Consider the following 24678-nt stretch of genomic DNA (forward strand, 5'->3'; position numbering starts at 1 on the left):
ATGGCTTGTGTTTTAAAATTGGAAATTTTCTGCCTTCAACATGGATACATGCACGAGAATACCTCGATCTGCAGGCAGGGCTTTCAGTCACTTTCTGCACAATTCTCATTGCCCTTCCCTTTTTTGCCTCTATAGCCTACGTCGGCTATCTGGCCTCCATCCTGGGCTCTTAATTATTCTTTGTTTTCCAGTAGTTGCCTTCTCTCCCCCAATACCATCATTGTGTTCCTAAGAGAGGAGAGAAGAAGGTGAAGTGGCCCTGGCTTGTTCAGATTACCCTCCAGCTTGCATTTCTTCTTTCTTTAACTGGTTATGGATAAATGAAAATGTGTTATCTTATCAACCTTGAATTACATTATTTTATCTTGACCACAAAGAAAGGGAAGTTGGGAATGTAACTTCATTCTGTTCAGTCTCTTCATACTGGACTGTAAATTCCTTTAGAAAGAGCTCATTTTTAATATGATTTAATCCTCACAAACACTGTGTGAAATGGGCCATTTTATCATCCATATTACTCATAGACATTTGGGCTCATTCAATGAAGACTCTTTGGACCTCCCTAAGTAGACTTGATCAGTCCCTCTCGTGAGTCTTCCTTGTGCCCTGGAAAACTATTAGTATAACACCTGCAACATTTATGTTCTCATTTGCATATGTAAACTGTAGCAGTTCTGTTCACTCTAACCCTTACCACGGAAGGGACAGTAGTGTCTTGATCAGTTCAGGCTGCTAAAACAAAATACTGCAAACTGTGTGACTTATAAACAACAGAAATTTATTTCTCACAATTCTGGAGCCTGAGAAGTTCAAGATCAAGGTGTCAACACAATTAGTGTCTGGTAGAAAGCCCATTTCTCATAGATGGCACTTTCTTGCTGTGTCCTCATGTGGTGGAAAGGGCAAGGCAGCTCTCTGGAGCCCCTTTTATAAGGGCAGTAATCCTATTGATGAGGGCTCTGCCCACATGATCCATTCCCTTCCCAAAGGCTCTGCCTCCTTTGTGGATATCATCACATTGGGGATTAGGATTTCAATACAGACGGGCCCAATTTATAATGGTTCAATTTATGATGTTTTAACTTTATGATGGGATGAAAGCAACACACACTCAGTACACTCCTTGACTTACCATGGATTTATATTCTGATAGGCCCATTATAAACTAAAAATATCAGAGGGTTGGCCAGGCATGGTGGCTCACGCCTGTAATCCCAGCACTTCGGGAAGCTAAGGTGGGCGGATCACTTGAGGCCAGAAGTTCAAAGACCAGCCTGGCCAATATGCCAACACCCTGTCTCTACTAAAAAGAAAATACAAAAATTAGCCAGGTGCGGTGGCACATGCCTGTGGTCCAAGCTACTTGGGAGGCTGCAGTATAAGAATTGCTTGAGCCTGGGAGGTGGAGGTTGCAGTGAGCCGAGATCACACCACTGCACTCCAGCCTGGGTGACAGAGCAAGACTGTCAAAAAAGAAAGAAGGAAGGAAGGAAGGAAGGAAAAGGAAGGAAGGAAGGAAGGAAGGAAGGAAGGAAAGAACGACACGCCATACCCTCCCTCCCTAACTACCTCCCTCCCTCCCTCCCTCCCTCCATCCACTCCCTCCCTCCCTCCATCCCTCTCCTCATCTCTCTCTCCCTCCCCCCTCCCTCCCTCCCTCCCCTCCCTCCCTCCCTCCCTCCCTCCCTCCCTCCTCCCTCCCTCCCATCCCTCCCTCCCGTCCCTCCCTTCCTCCTTCCTGCCTTCCTTCCTGCCCCTTCCTTCCTTCTTCTTCCTTCCTACTTTACGTCTCCTTCATTCCTTCCTTCCTTCCTTCCTTCCTTCCGTCCTTCCTTTTGTGCCGGACTCGTTCCACCTCCTATCCTCCCTCCCTCCCCTCTCCGTTGGTTTTATCAAACATAACCCCATTGTAAGTTGAGGAGCACCTATATATGAATTTGGGGGGCACACAAACATTCAAACCGTAGCAGGTGGTACAATCCATAAAAAGAGTCTTTCTCTCAGCTGATCAGATACCACACATTTTTTCTATAGTTCTTGTCCTTCAACTTATGAATACATACATTCTTTAAAAGCAACAATTTTTTGAACCTCTGTGTCTCCGAGTAAGACCTTTTATTTATGCAACGATTATGTACAAGGCACTGTACTAGACACAGAGCCATCTGCTAACAATCTTATTTGCTTCTCCTCACCAGCTTTTGTCGGTCTTGGGGAAAAGGATGAAGAAATGACTAGAGTGGAGGGATGGAGTCACCTGGCAGCAGCTGTCTGAATAGGGGACCAAGTACAGGATAGAAGGTGATTCCTACACATGCTGTCAAAGCCAGGTGTTTGCAAGTCAGCTAAATTCCATGTGCCTTATCATTTGTACACACTTATTATCATCAAATTATTATTTCATTGACCAAAAAACACTTACATCTTCAGGTATTTTACTGTGTAGGCATGTTTTCAATAATAGTTGAACAACCAGTTACCAATCAAGAATATCATTTGAATAGACACTGTACGCTACTTTACTAGGGATACATTTTCATGGTTATTGTAACAGTGAACCCTCGTTTATCACAAGATCTTTCTGGTACTTCAGCGAATGAGCCTATAATATAAGTCCATCTCATATTTTTTCTACTCTCCAGTACAGAGCATTTCAAACTTCTCTGCAGATGCTGGGTTAATTGGCATCCACAGGTCATGTGTCAAAGGTTAGATTTTAGGTCAATTACTTCTCTTCTTTCTGGACATCTAAGTAAAGTAAATTTCCAGCCATCTTCCATTTTGGTCTGATTTGCTGCTTGTATCCAACAGTCTTCTACTTTTTTCTAGCTAATGGAGCAATAGGAGGGCGGAATTACAGTTTTCCAATGGTCTTTAACCATCTGACACCTTGTCATTGCTTCTCTTCCATTTTTGTCATCAATAATCCATCTCTGAGAAGACCAAAACTTTTTTAGAGCCTCTTCAGAAGACAAATTGATATGTCAATAAAGGAAGTCACTGTGAGTTAAATGGAACTCACAGTGAATAACTACTTAGTTTTGAAAAAAAGCAGTCCAAGAGTGTGATTTTTGTTTTTGTTTTGTTGCCAATTTAGACTTAATTATACTTAAAACATAAATCTGCTGAATTAATAATCGTTCAACTATGACTGTGCACATCACAGAATATGTTAAGAGACATTGTTGTTATTACAACTGAATAGATGTTCTAGTCTAACTAGTTTTAGAAAGATAGCTTCTATAGGAATTATTCATAATAGCTGCTCCCCACATGTTATTCGAATGTCTAAACAATTTTTAAACAAGGCATTATCAGTGAAAGTTAAGTTATTAAATATTAATGCATTTATTTACTTGGATTTAACAACTTATCATCTATGAAGATTGACCAAATTTTTAAAAAGTCTGTCTATTTAAACAACAGAAAAACGTTACAGTAAGATGTTGGTACCATGCACGTGGCAATATCTTCCATTCACATGGTAATATCTTCCACTAATTACAACATAAATTCTAGAGTTCAAAAGTGACATAAATGTGCATTAATATGCATCAAAATATGAACTTAGGATAGCTGTTCACACATGGATTTTGTCTCTTTAAAACTACATATAAATCATGGTTCTGATGCATGTGAAAAATGAAAATAATCAGTAAAAATCTAGCTATTTAAAATATGTAGGTAGTGCACATTCATGGGTAAGATCAAGGTTTTCAGGGGGGAAATGGGAAATTTGTGTGGTGGGGTAGAGAAGCTGCATAAATAGTAAGCAAAGGATTATGGTGATAATTTAAAAATAAAAAATCTAAAAAAGAGAAAAATCCTTACCACTTAAATTCACCATTTTAAAAACACTTTTCTATCTTCTGCCTTTAATGAGTGCTCCTCCTCATGCCTAACTTTTATGGGGGAAACAAGAGTTGGGGAAAATAACTTGGATCTTATTCTAAATTATGAAATTGTCATTCACTCAATTTCTTCCACTTTATAGGCAGATAATAAATTCCATTGTAAGACTTAGAAGGAGAAAATGAAATGTGTGGCATTTTTATTTTAAATAATTAGTCTTACTTTGCTTTTTAAAATTAGCTCTTCTTAGCACATGTAGAATTCAGTTCTTATATTCACCATGCAGCTTTTTCTTCCCATGAGGAACGTGGCTCAGTGCAAATGGTGACTTGATATTTAACCGATCCCTTTCAGCCTCCTTTTCCTCATCGTATCTCTCATCCTCCACTTCGTCTTCCACATCACTGCTCTGAGGACTGGAGGCCTGAGACCCTGAAGGAGAAGGTGGTACTGAGGAAGGCCTGGGATATTTGAATCCTTCTGTCTGCCAAAGACAAAAATAAGACATAAACATCCTAACAATGTATTGGCTTTCAATGATGTAAATACTATGCATCAACCATCAATTTTGTAAGTAGTTATCTATCTATTATAGTCTGGGTGCTGTTAAACTTTGATTCATTTTGATTTTGATACCACCAACCTCAAGAGGGAGTCATTAAATATATAGCTATTCTTTATTAAGTACTGAAATGTGCCAGGTGTTATATACATATTATTATCAGCTCATCTTTTAACAGCACTCTGATACATATGTTTTTTTCAGTACAGAAGAAAATGGAGGGTTAGAGGGGTCAACTAACTTGCCCAACATCACACAGCACATAAACGGTAGAGCAAAGATTTGTACCAGGTCTGTGATGACTCTAGAAACTTTAATGTCAACTGCCATCTTACACTGCTGATACTGTTAGTCTCTAAGTCTCAACTTTGCTCAACAGAGCTTTGGAATGAGGGTACCCTGGAAATGCCATGGACAGCCACCACTTGAAGGCATCCTGGAAGTCAGGCCACTTCACTGACCCTACAATTCCACCAGTTGCTGTTATTTCAGTTAATGAGAAAATACCACTAGACTTTCATTAATTTGCCCTTCTCCTTGAGATACTGAAATAACTTATTTGATAAACACATGCTGAGCACCAATTATGTTTCTGGCACAACAGTGCCACTAAAGAAACCAGATGAAAAAACATGATTGGAGTGCATATGATTGAATGGGGAGACAGATGTATAAAAGTGTTACAGTGCTCGTCACTCTGTATTTCAATTATTTTATACATTATTATCATGTCATACATGTACAGTCATTTTAAGGTTCAGATACTTTACCTGTTAGCAATACAACAAAAGAACTGAGTTCTGCACTTGAGACCTAGCTTGAAGTAGGTGCTCAATGCTTATTAGATATAATAACTGGATAAATAAGTAGATAAACAGATAAATGGATGAATATTGCTGAATTATCATTAAGTAGAATGACCACCTCTGAATAAGCTAAGCAATCAACTCTGAATGCTAGAATCATAAACATGAAAGTCAGAATTTGAAACTTGAGTGTTTAAGAAAACCTTGTCACCTTTTTCATGGGCAAATTTTACTTCAGGTTAACTTTCTAGATCTGTTCCACTGGAAACCTGATACAGGTGAGATATAAGTCATGTTATTAGGGATAGTTGTTTATAGTAACAGTGACCCCTGATTGAGAAACTATATCTGAACTGAAAAAACCTATAAATACCTGATGAGGAGCCAGAGTTTTTGGGAATCTCTGAATGATGACTCGTAATTGGGCATATTCCTTGCAGGGATCATGAAAGCTGGTTTGCAGGGATTTACATGAGATAGAGGCTCCTGTGGGACATGGAGCTACTAGCTAAGGTGATCTCATTTGCAATGGTATGGGTCTTATCTTCTTGCACCTAAGCCGTCACCTAGTGTGTAGAGGGCCAAAGATGTTTAGCTCTTGAATCACTCTGTGTAGACTACTGCAAGGACTAATTCCACTAAAGAGAAATGCCTGATGCTACCCTGCTTCAAGCAGCACCTCCTGTCTTCTACCCTGCTAAGTGAATCTGATGACAAATGTGGCCTATAGCAGTCTTATGAACATAAATGTCTAGTTGGATTTTAGAAGAAGACACCCTGGTGGGCATTGCTGAATGGAACATAAATGCTCATCTAGTTCAATTCCTGCGGGGGTGCTGAACTTACTCTATTTCACTCTTGCCAAGTGGTCACCCATATAAACACTTTCTTGGAGAGCAAATTCACTTTCGATTAAAGCAGTCCAGTTTGTTTTTGAACAACTCCCCAAAGAATGAATGTCCATCAGAACCATTTCGAGCATTAAGGCAGAGAAAGTTTTAACTCAGAGATGCTTCTCCAATGACACGAATCAACTGTCTTGAGAGCTTTAAGACAATCTGATTTGTGAGTTCCTCTCTCTCTTCTTTGGTTTGATTCAACATTATGAAAAAGTATCATAGCTTGTGTGCATAGCTACTTCCAAATTTAAATGTATTATTTAAACTTATAAAAAGAAATATAGCTTTCAAAACAAACAATACATTGAATATTTACCGTTGGTGGTGATGTTAGTTCCACATGGAATTTATCTGGAAAAGCTCTGCTTAATGTCAGGTGTCTGGCATGCTGGTAATACTATTGATAGAAAACCAAATCACAGATTAATAAAAACCCTTAGATATCTCAATAACCAAGTTATTAAATAAGGCCTTATTCTCCAGTTCTGAAACCTATGTATTTTTTAAAGTGACAGAATCTATGCACTCTAAGTTTGAGACTCAGGAAAGAAATTATGGTTTATAGTTTTACTATTTTTCAACCCATAGGCAAAGAAATACTATAAAATGCCGAAGAAGAACGCCCGTACTGGTCATACTGAGCTCTGAATTGAGCATTAAGGTGACTGAAAATACTGGTTTCATTCCACAGAGAAGCAGTGTGGCATGGAAAAAAAGATAGGGCCTGAATATTCAGATAAATTGGGTGTAAATCTGGCTTCAGACCTCAAGCAAGAAACATCACTTCTAAAAGTCTAGCGTATCTATTTTCATTGCAAGATGGAGATAGTAAAATTAATCATCCAGGTGGTAATGAGCACTGGCATTTGTGTGTGCAGATACTCAGCAAATGGCAGCATCTATCATTCGGCCAAAAGTGTTCAGCACTGTGCAAACAAACACATTATGTGAAGGCAAAGTCAATTAATTAATTATTAAATCACCACTGCTAAGCTATGTGAGCATCCAGGTGTTTATAAACCTATTGCATGACTGAGAGGAGGTATTTCCTGTACTCATCATTTTGAAAAACCATATTATTCCCATTACTCACTACAGTTGAGAAATATGACCACAATATTTCTCTAGAGAGAAACAAAGTAGGGACTTTTCTCTTGATGTTTTCTTCAACTTCATAAAATGTTTCCTCATACCAGTAACATATCAAGTGAGGCACTGACAATGGAATAGCTAGTAAGATTAGTGCTAGATCCTGATGGACTTGCTATTATGGATAGATTCAAACTAAACATGAAGAAATAGATTTAGGACTTTGTAAACTCATTAAATTTTTAAAAGTACGTGGAGACACTGAGGTTTTAGCAGTTATAATACTGGATTAACTTTAGAGATTATGACTAGAATCAACATGTTTATAGTCCAGTGGAATTTTTTAAGTGGTCTGCTGTTTATCAAAACTTGCTCACTCTGCCTAAGTATCTCCAATCCAGAAGATCTGAGAGCCTCTCAGTTCTGTTCCTCTGGATAATCCTTTGACGGCGTGACTGTTTGCAAAATCCATAAAGAAACTGAGTCAGCTGATTGCAAGAATCATCTGGAGAACGGAACCGCCTGTCAACGATGTAAATACCTGAAGAACACAAAAGCCAAAGCACAAGTAAAAGCAGGACTCACCTTAAACATTTGTTCTCCTATGATTTACTAACTCTTTGGTTCCATCAAAAACCTATGCATTATCTTCCCCCTGACTCAGGAATTACCCCCACTTTATTCTTTTCTAAGGCCCTCATTCCCTTCTAATGGTTTACAACCATCACTGAGATACAGCCAACAAAGTGGATCTTGCTGAAAAACACTCTGGCAGTCTAGGGATACACTGGATCAGTGATCCTCCATGTGGTTGCTCACTAACCAGAATTTCCAGGGCAGGGCCTGGATTTCTGTGCCTTTTAGGTTCCCCAGTGTTCCCACTGTGCAGCCGTGGCTGAAAACTCCAGCTCTAGCCTGAGGAAAGAGCAACAGTACGCCTAAAAAAAGGCTGGGGCTTGGTAGCTCACACCTGTAATCCCAGCACTTTGGAAGGTGGAGGTGGGTGAATTCGTTGAGCCCAGGAGTTCGAGACCAACCTGGGCAACCTGGGGAAATCCCATCTCTACATACAAAATTTAGCCAGGTGTGGTGGTGTGCACCTGTAGCCCCAGCTACTCGGGAGGCTAAGGCAGGAGGATTACCTGAGCCAGAAATGTGGATGCTACAGTGAGCCAGGATCAGGCCACTGCTCTCCAGCCTGGGCAACAGAGCGAGACTATGTTTCAAAAAAAAAAAAAGATCCAGGGAATTGGCAATGTACAGGCAGAGAATGTATCCCATTCTAATTTTTCTTGCTTCTAATCAATATGAACAGACAGATAATGGTACGCAGATTATTTTACCATCTTAACTTAAACAATTTAGGTGAATTTTGCTAACTTGGCATGGGCCTTTAAAATCATAACAGTAACAATAATAATAATACTAATATATGTACTCTCTATCTAATGACCAATATATGTACTCTAAGACCATAGTTATTGTAATACCACTTCTAGGCAGTAGAAGGGATCAAAATTCAGGGGGAAAAAAGGTAAAGAACAAAGTTTGTCCAAGGTTTGCATTCTTTTTGCAGTTTGCCTTATGGGCAATATATTAATATTAATAACATTCTTATGTTATTTGTGGACCACGCATTTAAAGCTACTTTTTTTTTCTCCACTTTTAGTTTAGGTTCAGGGGAAACACATGCATATTTGTTAGATGGGTACATTTCGTATTGCTGAGTCTTGGTGTACAAATGATCCCATCGCCCAGGTGATTAACATAGTGCCTGGTAGGTAGTCTTTCAACCCATGCCCCCTTCCCCCACTCCACACTCAAGCAGTCCCCAGGTGTCTATTGTTTCCATCTTTGTGTCTATGTGTATTCAATGTTTAGCTCCCACTTATAAGTGGGAACATGCAGCATTTGGTTATCTGTTCCCGCATTAATTCACTTAAGATAATGACCTCCAGCTGCATCCATGTTGCTGCAAAGGACATAAATCTATTTATAAATCTACTTTTTTTTTTTTTTTTTTGAGACAGCCTGAGGCTCTGTCACCAAGGCAGGAGTGCAGTGGCACGATCTCAGCTCGCTGCCTCCTCCACCTATCAGGTTCAAGTGATTCTCATGCCTCAGCCTCCAGAGTAGCTGGAATTACAAGTGTGAGCCACCATACTTGGCTAATTTTTTGTGTGTTTTTAGTAGAGATGGGGTTTTGCAATGTTGGCCATGCTGGTCTCAAACCCCTGACCTCAAGTGATCCACCCACCTCGGTCTCCCAAAGTGCTGGGATTATAGACATGAACCACCGTGCCCAGCCTAAATTGACTTTTAATTAAACAAGAAATATAAAAACATTAGTTTAATTATCAGGATAACTTTAGAGTTAGGCTCTGTAAAGAACCTGTGCTTTGTTTGGTTAGAGGTCACGAATCCCCAGGATGGGTTAATGATGAAGAAGCTCACCGTAAGCAGTAGGATCAGCCACATGCCCCTGCATGAAACAGCCAAACCCGGAGAGGTTCGTGGTCACACTGGGGATACCCATCACAGTGCATTCAGCTGCCAGGGGAAATAGACCAAAGCTCGGCTTCAGACCAGCGCCTAAATCCTTGGTATGCACTCAGAGGAGGAAAAGGCCCTCCTCCTAGTAATAGCAATGTTCACTTTGTGTCAGGCACAACACTAAACTCTTTACATGTCTCATTAACTTATTTAATCTCTCAGCAACCCTGTGAAGTGGGGCCATCATTATCCCCATCTTACAGCTGAAGAAATTGAGGCACAGAGAAATAACTCACCCACCTTCACAAGGCCAGGGTTCATGGTATAGCTGGGATTTGAAGTCAGGTATCTGGCTGCAGAACCCTTGTGCAGAACTGCCAGGCTCCACTGCACCTTCAATCCCAGCTGGTTTTGTTTTTTGCTTCTTTCTAGCCTGTGTTTCTAAGAACTTGGCAAGTTTATAGGGTAGATTAAATATGTTTAGGATGTGACCAGCTTCTTCCCCCATTTAAATCTCCCTTGGCACATATTCTTTCCACCGTCTTAGGAGCTCCATAAATGGATGATCTCTTTCGCTGCTCCCTCACCTTTTAATCAAATCTGTTTTCCAGGAAATAACTGATATGTCTTAAAAATTTTTCTAGTCTCAAGGATATCTGCATTTTTAGGAATTTATATTTGATCATGGAATTACCCTTGGTTGGTGAGTGGTGATGGAGGAAAAAAGATCTTCCCATTACCCATGCAGTAATACAATTTAGACAGCAACCTTATCTCTTGCTCTGCAAATGTTTCCTCTTGGTTTAGCTATATAGCCATGGAGTTGTGGTTCTCTAATTTTAGTGGCGGGTGGTGCAGAGGAGGAAAGTGGGATGGGGACCATCAGCCCTGTTGAGAGTCTGATGAACATTTTGGAACTCCTTTCCAGAAATATTCTCTTCTTTTTTTTTTTTTCTTTTTACATAATTTTATTTCCTCAGACTTCCTCCTGGATTCAGCTCCCCCTTCTTTGGGAGTTGGGAGTTGGAGACTATCTCTTTACTTTCTTTTTAAAAAAATTTTACTTTAAGTTCTGGGATACATGTGCTGAACGTGCAGGTTTGTTACATAGGTATACATGTGCCATGGTGGTTTGCTGCACCTCTCAACCCATCATCTAGGTCTTAAGCCCCGCATGCATTACGTATTTGTCCTAATGCTCTCCCTCTCCTTGCCCCCCAATCCAACAGGCCCCGATGTGTGACGTTCCCCCTCCCTGTGTCTGTGTGTTCTCATTGTTCAACTCCTACTTATGAGTGAGAAAGTGAGGTGTTTGGTTTTCTGTTCCTGTGTTAGTTTGCTGAGGATGATGAAGAGAAATATTCTTATACACATATGTATACAAAATTTTGTCTACAATGCCATGAAAGTTCACAGATCCTTAGTGTTTACTAAATGGCCATCAAATCACTATGCAGTAAAATTCCAGGCACCCATGAAGCTTAGTATATGTTCATTGAATTAATTTAATGAAGTAGGTCCTTATATTTATTTGGCTCTCTGAAAACACATTTTGTTGAATACTTTCTAGAGTGAGTTAGATCTAGTAACACGTAAAAAGATTATTCTTAAAATAATAGAGAGTTATCTAATATGCTAATGTTAAATGTATACCACCAGAAGTTGCATTCTTTCTGTAACTATAGGTTGGGGAAGAGTGACCAGCTCCTTTTGGTTAATGTAAATCACAGCATGACTCATTCACTATGGACTATTCCACAAGCTCACTTATTTGTCTATTTATAATATCCTTTGTAACATCTTCTTTGGCCTTTATCTTAAAACATTAGATATATCTCCTTTATCATTTTGGGTTGTTAAGTTTAACTTTGTCTTATAAAATGACACTTCGGTGGACAGTCGGCTGTTAGTTCTATTACATTTTCTTGACTTGACAGAAAGGACTTCCCACATTGCCTCAGTCACTCATGCATTTGGTTGTATGCTTCTCTATTCATGATACTTCCAATGGTAAATTGTTCTACTAGAAATAATAAGAACAAGGTCAAAAACAAAGTGTTAAGTTCATCAGTGAAACGTGTGCTTTATGTGTCTCAAAAGATGGTGTATTGCAAGCAATTTGTGATATTTATGTGGACATTTCATAAGTAAGAAGACAACACCTTCACAAAAGTAGTCCATTTTTAGATCTGCAAGAGAGACACGTGGAGGAGTTATATACAAATATTTTCTGTCATGTTTCAAGACAATCCTTTGTCTATTTTCCCCAAGAAATTTTAAAGTTTTCATGGCTGCTGGCAAATTATGCTTGGTGAAAGCTAGAACAATAGAATAGGACCTGATGACCAAACACGCACAGCCCTCATGTTGTTCCTGCTGTAAATAATACTGGATCCTATTTTTGTAGAATTTTAAATTCTGTATTTTAATTCTAGGATAAAGATGCAAATAATAGAAAAAATTCTTCCTCTTCATAATTCAGCCTATTATTCCCCCTCACCTTGGCCTCTGCTGCTCCTTACTTGAGCTTTATATCAATCATAACATTGAGATACAAAAGGCAACATTTATTATCTCAATTATAAATAAAAATGTTTTCTGAACTTTTTAAAAATCACAAGTGAAGAGGCCGGGAGTGATGGCTCATGCCTATAATCCCAGCACTTTGGGAAGCCGAGGCAGGTGGATCAGTTGAGGCCAGCAATTTGAGACTAGCCTGGCCAACATGATGAAAACTGTCTCTATCAAAAACACAAAAATTAGCCAGGCGTGGTGGCATGTGTCTGTAATCCCAGCTACTCAGGAGGCTGAGACACAAGAATCTCTTGAACCCAGGAGGCAGAGGTTGCAGTGAGGCAAGATCATGCCACTGCACTCCAGCCTGGGCAACAGAGTGAGACTCTGTCTCAAAGAAATAATAATAAAATCGCAAGTGAAATTTTATTTACATTGGGCAGAAAAATTTCTGATTATTAATAAGAGATGGAAAAGTTATTATTGTATTCTTTGCATTGGCATGTATTTAAAGTATTTGTTTCCCTTTTAATTAGACATTTCAGTACAAATACAAATTGATCACTTTGGATGCTAATGGCAACCATGCCAGTTGGGTCCAGAAAAGAAAAATACATAGTAAATCTGAGAATCTACCATCTGTTAAAAAATAAAATAAAATAATGAAGGAGGGTGAAGAAGGAGGAGTTTCTGAATGGAATGATGTCATTGTTGACAATACTTACTGAATTGCTAGCCTCTCTTAGTACCTTTTATTTTGAGGCACACGAATGTGAAAAAGACTTTTCACTGTACAACTTTTTATATTTGTTTCCCTAACCATGTGACTGTGTTACCTATTATATATTAAATACATTCATTAAATTTTAAAAAGAATTATTCTAAAATAATTTTTAAAGGACAACATTGCTAGACTATTATTTATTATATTAATCCTACTTACAGTCAATTTCTCCTTCACACTAATAAATGGGGCAGATAGAGATGGCTAGATAACATACAACCTTTATAACACATTCCTTTTTCTTTGGAATTCAATGAGGCAGTATCTCACATACCTTCTAAAATACGCCCAAACCGTGGTGTACTTACATAATCTTCATCCTTATTCTTTTTTTTTTTTTTTTTTTTTTTTGAGACGGAGTCTAGCTCTGTCGCCCAGGCTGGAGTGCAGTGGCCGGATCTCGGCTCACTGCAAGCTCCGCCTCCCGGGTTTACGCCATTCTCCCGCCTCAGCCTCCCGAGTAGCTGGGACTACAGGCGCCCGCCACCTCGCCCGGCTAGTTTCTTTGTATTTCTTGGTAGAGATGGGGTTTCACCGTGTTAGCCAGGATGGTCTCTATCTCCTGACCTCATGATCCGCCCACCTCGGCCTCCCAAAGTGCTGGGATTACAGGCTTGAGCCACCGCGCCCGGCCCATCCTTATTCTTAAGTAATCATCTACAAACCATAATTTGATCCCTGAGATGAATCCAATCAAAATTTTTTTAAAACTGAAGAATTGAAATCTCATTAGAAATTTAATGTCAACTTTGAATATTATATATATGCACATAAAATAATATACTAACAAAATTCAAAACATTCCACATTCTATGCATGACACGTACCTGGAGTATAACCCCAGGGTTCATAGTATGACGGAAATACTCCAAGATGACAACCTCTGACAAACTCTTCATAGTCCATGGGTAGTAGGGGACTGGTGGAGGATAGAAACTCTGGGTGCAAAATCACCTAAAAAAGGAAAATTCTAATAAAAAAAAAGAAAAAGAAGCAAGAAAAGTGAAAAATCTCCTACAATTTGATTATTTCAGTACTGTACTATAGAATCCTTATGTTCTAGATTCAGAAAGAAAAAAGAGATAAGACAAAAGAAAAAGAAAAAAGTCTTGGTGGTTTGTTCTCTCTCCATTTTGTAAAAGTGTCTACACTGCCTATTTAACTTGCCCTCAGGTTCCAAGGCTTAGCTTGAAGGATAAGGAGTTAGCATGCTCATTTTTGCTCTCACACTAAGCTACATCCTCCAGTCCAGCTTTGACATGCAATAAACATTATATTTGGTTTTCTAATTGCTCTCGTCTTTTTATCAGTTTGTTCCCAACTCAAGCAGGGAAGAGGGAGCTACATAACAGACCACTCTTACATGCCTTAAGCATGAGTTATTCAAGTGAAATGGAACTAAGGGACAGGGAAGATGTTCTAGGAATGCCATCTAGATTAAATCATGCTGCAGGACTTCATGCAAACCACCATCCTCTCTCACCAAGAGGCCATCACCTCCTAACATACTTGCCTGCCTCTTTCTGTTCCACTGGGGTCTCTATTCAACACAACTAGATTGATCCTTTAAAAATGTCAGTCATTCCCTTGCTCAAAGTTTTTCAGTGGCTTCCCATTTTACTCAGAGTAAAAACCAAAGTGTTTACCATGGCTTCTAAGCAGTAGTGTGCTGGTAAATATTTAAGAACTGAGACAGTGAAGTATAAATATATATTAGTACATAAATTTGTTGTAATTTTTAATGAGATGAATAATGTATATACAGTTACCAAACAATGAAAGATGTTATAACATATTGATGTTTATAACAACTTTATTCATAATTGCCAAAACTTGGAAGCAACACAAATGTCCTTCAGTAGGTGAATGAATACATAAATTGTGGTACATCCAGACAATGGAATATGATTTAGTGCTAAAAAGAAATGAGCTATAAAGCCATGAAAATAAATAGAGGAAACGTAAATGCATACTACTAAGTGAAAGAAGTTCATCTGAAAAGGCTACGTGATGTATGATTTCAACTGTGTGACAATCTGGAAAAACTAAAACTATGGAAACAGTGTAAAGATTAGTGGTTTCCAGGGGTCAGGGGTGAGGGAGGAATGAATAGGCAGAGTATAGACAATTTTTAGGGCAAACTATTCTGTATCATACTATGATGATGAATACATTTGTCAAAACCCATAGAATGTATAACATTAAGAGTGAACCCTAATGTAATCTATGGAACTTGGGTGGTAATTATGTGTCAATGTAGGTTCATCTGTTGGAACAAATATACCACTTTGGGGGATGCTGATAAGGGGGGAGTCTGTGCATGTGAAGGGGCAGAGAGCAAATAGACACTGTACTTTCTGTTCAATTTTGCTCTGAACCTAAAACTGTTCTAAAAAGCAAACTCTATTAAAAGTGGATATATACAAAACTCCTTATTGTGAATTCTATGTAGTCAATTAATTCTCATAATTTACTATTTTTAGGTTTCCAAAATTTTGTATTCATAACGAATTTATAGTTTCAATTGATGGCTGATTGTAGCTCTGACATAAATGTTGATTAATTTCCTTTGTTAATAAGTAGAAGGAGCTGAAATAACAGAGACATTTGCTGGAACTTCACGAGTTCATCAATAATGCAAGTGACTTCTTTGCTGGGTCAGATAGTAGTTTTTGAACATGGACAAAATATTTTTTTTGCCACTCACAATGTACAGGCTACAGATCCAGAAATCAATATGCAGTAAATGAAGCCATGATTTGTAGTGTTTGCCTATTTTCATTCTAAAAATATTCCCACTACCACCAAGGCCATTTTTAAGCTACCAATATGATGTTGCTGAATTCAGAGACAGGGAAAGCAGTAGCACATCATTATAAAGCTTTGCACCACAAAGATCTGACAGACATAGCCTCAAGTGCATAGGTCATAGTAACATGAAGTAAATAATTAGGATGTGATGAATTTTGAGCATTACCTTTCATTTAATATAGTTGACTTATTTTCAAATTTATATAATTTAATTTTAGCAATAGCTGTATTTAAAACTGGCTCACAAAGTTTCTGAACATTTAACTATTGGCTCTTGTGCACTTGTATGAGCCAGTTCTGGGCCCACACTGGAAAGGCAGAAACAAGAGCATGAACATTCTGTGCTTTCTGTTCAATTGTGTTATGAACCTAAAACTGCTCTAAAAATAAAGTCTATTAAAAATGTATATTTTTTGCCAGGCGCGGTGGCTCAAGCCTGTAATCCCAGCACTTTGGGAGGCCGAGGCGGGCGGATCACGAGGTCAGGAGATCGAGACTATCCTGGCTAACGCGGTGAAACCCTGTCTCTACTAAAAAATACAAAAACTAGCCGGGCGAGGTGGCGGCCGCCTATAGTCCCAGCTACTCGGAGGCTGAGGCAGGAGAATGGCGTGAACCCGGGAAGCGGAGCTTGCAGTGAGCCGAGATCGCGCCACTGCACTCCAGCCTGGGTGACAGAGCGAGACTCCGTCTCAAAAAAAAAAAAAAAAAAAAGTATTTTTTTAATAGATTCACATTCCTTATTGTGAATTCTATATAGTCAATTAATTTGCACAACGTGCTATTTTGCCTAGCAAGTTTTTGTGCGTGTGTGTCTGTGTGTGTGTGTTTTTCTTTTTGGCACGTATTTTGCCCAACATGCTATTTTATCCTTCTGGTTCCTACTATTCTCTCCATCTCTGAATTCAGTGATGTCACATTGGTAGCTTGACAATGGCCTTGGTGGCAGGGAGAGTTTTCATAGAATGAAAATAGGCAAATACCACAAATCATGGCTTGATTTACTGTGTATTGATCTCTAGACTCAAGAAAGTAATGGAAAAATATTAATAGTTCAGGTTTAGCCTTAAAATGTGTTGTATCTGTAACCATTACATTGTGAGTGACACAAAATATTACTAATGATGACAGCATGGCTATAATCGGAAAGTTGTGACTAGAGTAGCTATTTAACTTGCTAACCGTGTGAATGAATTGTCCTATTTCTCCCACTTACTACAGTTATCACTGAGCTATTATTAGATTATCTCTCAGCCTCACCCATACCTAAGGGGTTATTGAAAATAAGTGACATCTGATATAAAAGTATTGGGAATCCCACGTTTACAGAAAGTTCCAAGTACAATATGAAGAGAATTCATGTATTTTCAGAACCATTCATAAACTGCTGACTTGGTGCCCAGCATTCCCACGTACTTAATGTGTGTTTCCCACAAACAAGAGCATTCTTACATAATCTTACAAAAACAGAAAAGTCAGGAAATTAACGTTGATACATCACTACCGTATAATCCTTAAACCCCATTTAAGTTTTCTGATGATTAAAATAGTGATTTTTAAACCAAAGCATCCAGTTCAGAATTACATATTGCATTTAGTTGTCACATCCCTCTAGAGTCCTTTAGTCTGGAGGAGTTCATGGGCTTTTTTGGCTTTCCTGACTTTGATATTTTTGAAGACTATAATCTATTTATTTTGATGTATGTCCCTCAGTGTGGGTTTGTCTTATGCTTCTTCATAATTAGATTTAGTTTACACATCTTTGGCAGATATATCACAGAAGTGGTGCTGTGTTCTTTTCATTGCATTTTAATCAGGTGGTAAAGGTTTTCTATTTTTTTCATGAATGATGATGTTTATTTTGATCTCTTGACTAAGGCCAGGCCTTTTTGGCTTCTCCACTGTAAAGTTATTCTTTTTTCTCTTTGTTATTAACAAGTATTGGGACAGTTATTTTGAGGTTGTGTAAATATCTCATTCCTAATTAAATTTTTAATTAATATTTTTATTGGACTTCTGGTTCCTTGTGTCATTCAATGCATCCTAATTCCTTACTCTCTTTATTTATTTTGACACTCAAATTGTGCATGATTTGGCCAGTGGGAGCTCCTTCAAGTTTGTTTCTGTATATATTTAACAAGCCTGGCCGGGCGCGGTGGCTCAAGCCTGTAATCCCAGCACTTTGGGAGGCCGAGACGGGCAGATCATGAGGTCAGGAGATCGAGACCGTCCTGGCTAACACGGTGAAACCCTGTCTCTACTAAAAATACAAAAACTAGCCGGGCGAGGTGGCGGGCGCCTGTAGTCCCAGCTACTAGGGAGGCTGAGGCAGGAGAATGGCGTAAACCCAGGAGGCAGAGCTTGCAGTGAGCTGAGATCCGGCCACTGTACTCCAGTCTGGGCGACAGAGCCAGACTCCGCCTCAAAAAAAAAAAAAAAAAAAAAAAACAAGCCTTCATTGTTCCTTGAGCATTTCTTTGATTTTTGACACAAGAAGTTTCAGGCTCATCTTGTACTTTACCTGTCACAGTTCTAGAATCAGCCAATTCTAAAGGCAGCCCTGGTTCCCTTTAATAGCAAATAGTATTTAGCAATCAAGACCTGGCTACCAGGTGTGCTCATTGTCATTGGCCTATTACTTCCCCCAAGTGCTCTGAGTAGACAGAGATAAAGAACACACACACACACACACACACCCGGTTTTTGCTACCTTTAATTTGCTATGTATTGGATCAATCTTCCTCTGTGTAACTAATCTTTCTCCACACACTCCCTCACATGCACGGATGCCCTCCTCTCTCCACTCTGGCTCTGACATTGCTTTAGGCTGCTCCTCTTTGTGTAGACATTTCTCAAACTGCTTGGACTCTGATGCCTTTCTCTGGACTTCCACAGCACTCTCCCTGTTGTAGTGCAGATACCTACATTGTGTTGCCCACCAAATGGCTTTAGAACTGAATTGTTCTGCAAGGAAAAGGAAAGATAAAGAAAAAGAAAACAGGCCAGGTGCCGTGGCTCACTCCTGAAATCCCAGCACTTTGGGAGGCCGAGGCAGGTAGATCACCTGAGGTCAGGAGTTCAAGACCAGCCTGGCCAACATGATGAAACCCCGTCTCTACTAAAAGTACAAAAATCAGCTGGGCGTGGTGGCGGGCACCTGTATTCCCAGCTACTCGGGAGGCTGGGGCAGGAGAATCGCCTAGAACCTGGGAGGCAGAGGTTGCAGTGAGCGGAGATCGCTCCACTGTACTCCAGCCTGGGTGACAGAGCAAGACTCCATTTCAAAAAAAAAAAAAAAAAAAAAAAAAAGGGAGAGAGAAAGAAGACAAACTAGTTTTACACAAGCACACTACACTTTTCATGTTTATTCATGAAATAATAAGTACACATTCTTCAGAAGAGATTACTTTGAAGAAAAACGCTAATAGGATATATAACAATTATCATTATATTTGTAGAACATTTTATATATTATAAATATACATATTACCTCATTTAATCTTTGTGACATTGTGCAATTGGTAAAGAAGACATAAAGAGGGCCATTGAATTATCAATTTTAAATTGATTTTTATCACTTTACAATCTTATATACCAAGGATTAAAGTGGAGACTTTTACCCCTTGGATCCTCAAGGACATTACAAACATTAATTATATCTCAGCAGATCCATAAGTAGGAGAGAAGTTAAACTTAAGAAGAAATAAAGTAAGATATGCAAACCGCAGTACTTAAGAATTCAATCACAGAAATTACAAAATGGCAAAGTAAAAGTGAACACAGTATTTTCATTCATAGAACATGATTTGAGTTCCTATTATGTGCAAAGTACCTCACTACAAAAAAAGACAAAATTACAGATACTGTATCTGGGCGATCATCAAATTGGCAACCCATTGTACTCTCTTGGCAAAGAACAAGAAAGGGGGATTTGAAAAGCATTGTGTCTACTTTAGCGTTTCCAAGCTTAGGAAAAGTTGCACTCTCCAAAGTCCATTTTGGAACATGAAAACACCATGGTTCATTTGTTTTGCTCCCAGCCAAACAGAATGACAGCACAACTAAAATAAGAAAACAGCTGCTCTGGCCCTAAACCGGCCAACTGCAGAAGCCCAGGGATGAGGAAGGTATATTAGAGGTCAGCTGAAGGTTATAAAGAGGATTAAATGAGATCCTGTATACAAAAGCCCCTAGGAAAACTCCTGGCTCACAGAAGGCCCTACTTAGATAAGTAGGAAAAACAAAACAGAAACAGAGACAAAGACTTGTCTGACTCTTTATTTATCCCAGGACAGAAGTAAGGTCTCAGGAAGTTAGTTTATTTTTACACCGTGGCAGCCCACAGTCGACACGTGAAATCTTCAGCCTGGGCTTTCCTCACCATACCACGTAGCTAAGGCAAAATGATAAATAAATTCAAATTCAAAATCATCTGCAATGTTTGCTGAATCAAATAGGACATTCGTATCAAAAACTTATCAATGTACTCAGACAGTTTGCCACTCTATAGAGTTCTTTAAGCAAGCAGGTGATTAAACAGTTACTTAAATCAGCTCAGGCCTAAGTTATTGCCAAAGTTTTAAAGAATTGTTAATAAAATATAATGCCTAATTCTGAATTGATGGGAATTTTTCTCAGTGCCTTGAGTATATAGTAAATGTCAGGAAGGAGCTGTACATTTATTTTGGTGTGTCTGTGGCTGCCTTATGATAATAATAAATGAACATCTCAAAATATTCATGAGTTTAACTGTATAGACATAAATTATGAGCCAAACTTTCATCTCCACTCATCCTATGAAAGTCACGTGCTTTGATATCTCTGTGCCTTATCCTCTACTTTTTTTCTCTGCCTGGTGAGTCCTCTTTCCTGTTATTTACATGATGAATTCCTGATCATTAATCAAGATCTAGCTAACATGTCATCTCTTTTATAAAACAGTCTTACCAAATCCTGCAGGAGAAGATAAATCCACTTTCTTCAACTCTCACCAAACTCTATTCACATCTCTCTTCTAAAAATAATGAGTTCCCATCATGTGTCAGATACTGGGCTAAGAACTAAAAGAAGTGAATACTTAATATGTATTGACTATGTGTCAAGCTGTTAAATGAAGTACCTATTTATGAATTATTTTTGAGATGGGGTCCCACTCTGTCGCTCAGGCTAGAGTGCAGTGGCACATTCACAGTTCATTGCACCCTCAAACTCCTGGCCTCAAGTGATCCCCCCCACCTCAGCCTTCTGAGTAACTGGGATTATAGACAGGAGCCACTGCACGTGGCCTATGTCTAATTTAATCCTTACAGTTCTATGAGTGCGGGGTTATTTTATCACCATTCACAGATGAGAAGACTGAGGTACAGACAGATTCAGTGAATTTACAACATTGATAAGTGTCAGGGATTTAAATATAGTCTTCATGGACTTAGTCTGCTGCATTCTTTATAGATCTGCCAGCCCTGGAAATACAGCTCAGCTTTCCTTCTGGAGATCTTCGCCCCAGGAATCTTGACTGACAGCACCAATTGCAGCAGCTGCTCCTAACTTACAGGACTGGCAGAAAGAGTACCAGTGTAAAGTCGTTTCTGCCCAACAGGTGCCTTTAATGGGCAATTTTTGTTTGGGGAATCCCTATCCCTATTAATAGGAATCTGTATTCAGTTGCTCATAGAATCAGACATCTATCTGTCTGCCAATCTGAAACTATTTTGGTAAATGGGAGGTACATATAAAGGTAAAACAGAATGGAAAGGTTGCTGAATACAAGAAAAAGTTTTATGTAGTAACATTAACACTAATATATTTAAAATAAGTTAACAGTAAACCAATGTATACACACACAAAACACACACACATAAAATAGGCTTCTTTTGTATTAAGAAATGAAGCACCATAAAATAGTTCTGAATTTGTGTTAGCTGTAGACTGCACTATTGAAAACTATTTTTCCTATTTTTCTGTGTACATGTGTATGTATGTATTCCTTTCTTTCTTCCATTAACTGACAAGCCATGTTGAGTGGTTTTGGACCACCGCTTTTCCCCCGTGTGAGGCACAAGTGCTGCTGTGTGTGTATATTTTTTTGTATATTAGCCAATTTTTATCAATTCTTGTTTTTTATTGAATACATTGACTGTCCTTTCTAGGAAGGAAAGAAGGAAGGAAAGGAAAGGAAGAAGGAAGGGAAGGAAGGAAGGGAAGGAAGTACGGGAAGTAAGGAAGGAAGGGAGGGAGGGAAGGAGGAGGGGGAAAAAAGGAAGGCAGAAGAAGGAAGGATGGAAGGAGGAAGCAGAAGGAGGAAGGGAAGGGAGGGAGGGGGGGGATAAGCCTGGAAGCTGATGAGGGGTGAGGGAGGGAGGGAGGAGTCGTCGGAGGGGGAAAAAAAACTTAGAGGAAGGGGGAGAGAGAAAGGAGGGAGGGAGGGAGGGAGGAAGGACAGACTGAGGCATTTTTAAATCTGGGCTGCAATCTGTGGCTTTTCCTACATCATCCTTCCTTCCTGCTCTCTCTTCGTGGGTATATTGATCTGCAAGACCTGCATCTCCCTGCCTGCACTTGCTTTCAACCTCTTGGTCCTTCACAGGGCTTTCCTCTAATTAGTCCTTTGCATATCTAACCTCACCTTGGCGACTGCTTCTCAGAGAACCTAAACAGAGACAATACATATGAGATATGATTGCTGCCTCAAATAACTGAGTTCTTCTAGAGAAATGAACACATAACATTTTTAAAAATACAATTTGTTGTAATAACTCATACAACTATAGTAGAAAAAATGCTTCTCGAGAATGCAGATAAGGAAACAACTGTTCCCGTCTTGAGTAGAGGAATGTGTGTTAGGGAAAGGGGCAAGGAAATAATGACTTTTAGGTTGGAGCCCAGAAGAATTGTTAGAATGACAGATAAGAGTATTTCAGAAAGAGATGATAGCATCAGGAAGGACACAGAGGTATGAAAGTGTTACGTATGCTTAGGAAATAAGGTATTTTTCTATTCCTGGAAAATTGTTTCACTGATGCAAAACACTTTTAAAACACAGATCAGCAAGGCATTCTTCATTTAGAGCTTCCAATTTCAAGGAACCTTCCAGTCTCAGTCTTCCCAAGAGCAAGGGAAGCATAAACTACTGCCAGCTGCATGATCCATCCCTCCTTTTCCCACTTTCCTTCATCCCTCCCTTCTATCTGCATGTATTGTATGTAACATGTGCCAGGCAGCAGACAGATCCTTAGAAAAAGATATATAGATTTAGATAAAAGTGTGACACAAAAGGTTCTGAGAAAAATAGAAATCTACAGGGAAATAAAAGGCTTTCCGTGCCCCTACTATTTCCTTTCCAGGAGACAGAGAGAGAGAGAGAGAGAGAGACAGAGAGAGACAGAGAGAGACAGAGAGAGACAGAGAGAGACAGAGAGAGACAGAGAGAGACCAGCCTAGGTTAAACTATATGAGAATGAGGCCTAGTTAGTACTGACATCCTCTGCAATGAAGTATAATACTAAAAAGTGGTATTATAATACTAAATTGTGTATATAATACTAAAAAGTCTAAGGGATAGATTTCTCTATCTCTTAGAAATTATTTCTATCCCTTAGTATTATTTTTACCTTGATGGATACATTCCTGCATTCCCAGGGATGTAGCTCACTGATTATAGGAGGTGTGCTAGGTGCAGATATTTCAGAAATACAGAAGCACAAATAAGAAAATAAAAACCACTTACAATGAAAGTGGCCCCATTGTCCTATAGAAATAATACTTATGGGTTTTTAAATAAACATAGAAATCAACACTTCTGATCTTAAAACTTGAAATTTACATTTGTCTCATCTGAGTTCCTCCCTCAGGAAACTGATCCTCAGGTAAGGTACAGAAGCTCACCAGATCACCACATCCAGACAATGAGATGCCAGACCCCTCGTTCCTCCTGACTGCTTCTTTATCCTTTCCTAATTCCTGTTTTACGTTCCTTCCCCGCTTTTGTAAACTCCCCAGTTTTAGTCAGATGGGGAGATGAATATGAGGCTGATCTCTCATTCTCCTAGGCTGCAGCACCCGTACAGGGCTTCTTCCCTGGCAGTACTCATTTTCTCAGTGACTGGCTTTCTGCCTCACGAGCAAGGGGACCCAGATAAAAAACCTGGCATCTCAGTAACAATGCTATGGCCTAGGGCCATCTATGTGCATATGGATATGTTTGATATAAATGTTCCACAGCATGGAACATTTTATAAACTACTTGTGTTACTTAATGCTGTATCATGAAGTCTTCCTACAATTAAGAAAATTTCTCCTACCTCAATTTCTGAAATATTTTTCTTTCTGTTCTCTGCTCTTTCTTTCTTTCCTTGACTTTTCTTCCTATAATTTTCTCTTAAATCTTGAAGTTCCCTTGGACTGACATTTTTCTCTACTCATTCAACCTAGTCTTTTTATTTTTATTTTGTGTTTTTTTGAGACAGAGTCTCACTCTGTCACCCATGCTGGAGGGCAGTGGCACAATTGCTGCCTCTACCTCCCGGGCTCAAGGAATCCTCCCACTTATGCCTCCCTAGTAACTGGTACTACAGGCATGTATCACTACACCTGGCTAATTTCTTTGCATTTTTTGTAGAGACAGGGTTTCACCATGTTGCCCAGGCTGGTCTTAAACTCCTGGGCTCAAGCAATTCACCTACCTCAGCCTCCCAAAGTGCTGGGATTATACGTGTGAACCACCACCCTGGCCCTCAACCTGGTTTTCAGTGTGTCAGGGTCATCATTCCTTGATGTCCACTGCTGCCCATGCACCAATATCTCTCCTTCAAGGTTGCCCTCGTAAGCTCCAGGCCTATGTTTTCTCAGTGCCCATTAAACATCTCAAGT

The 24678-nt window shown here is 39.2% G+C and overlaps 1 protein-coding gene across 2 annotated transcripts in view; it reads right to left on the bottom strand.

The window, feature by feature from the left end:
• Window positions 1-3324: 3324 nt before the first annotated feature.
• Window positions 3325-24678, bottom strand: part of GYS2 (glycogen synthase 2) — a 76159-nt gene continuing 54805 nt past the window's right edge. Inside the window, exons 12-16 of one of the 2 annotated variants that reach the window (XM_030939928.1) lie at window positions 13827-13953; window positions 9663-9758; window positions 7586-7749; window positions 6436-6516; window positions 3325-4284 (exon numbers count right to left, since the gene is read on the bottom strand). In XM_030939928.1, the coding sequence (XP_030795788.1) occupies window positions 4189-4284; window positions 6436-6516; window positions 7586-7749; window positions 9663-9758; window positions 13827-13953 (564 nt within the window). In that variant the 3' untranslated portion in view covers window positions 3325-4188. Of the gene's footprint in view, window positions 4337-6435; window positions 6517-7585; window positions 7750-9662; window positions 9759-13826; window positions 13954-24678 lie in introns of both variants that reach the window. The other variant, XM_030939927.1, reaches the window with a different exon arrangement.

The sequence above is a fragment of the Rhinopithecus roxellana genome, chromosome 10 (assembly GCF_007565055.1).
Source record: "Rhinopithecus roxellana isolate Shanxi Qingling chromosome 10, ASM756505v1, whole genome shotgun sequence".
Classification (NCBI taxonomy): domain Eukaryota; kingdom Metazoa; phylum Chordata; class Mammalia; order Primates; family Cercopithecidae; genus Rhinopithecus; species Rhinopithecus roxellana.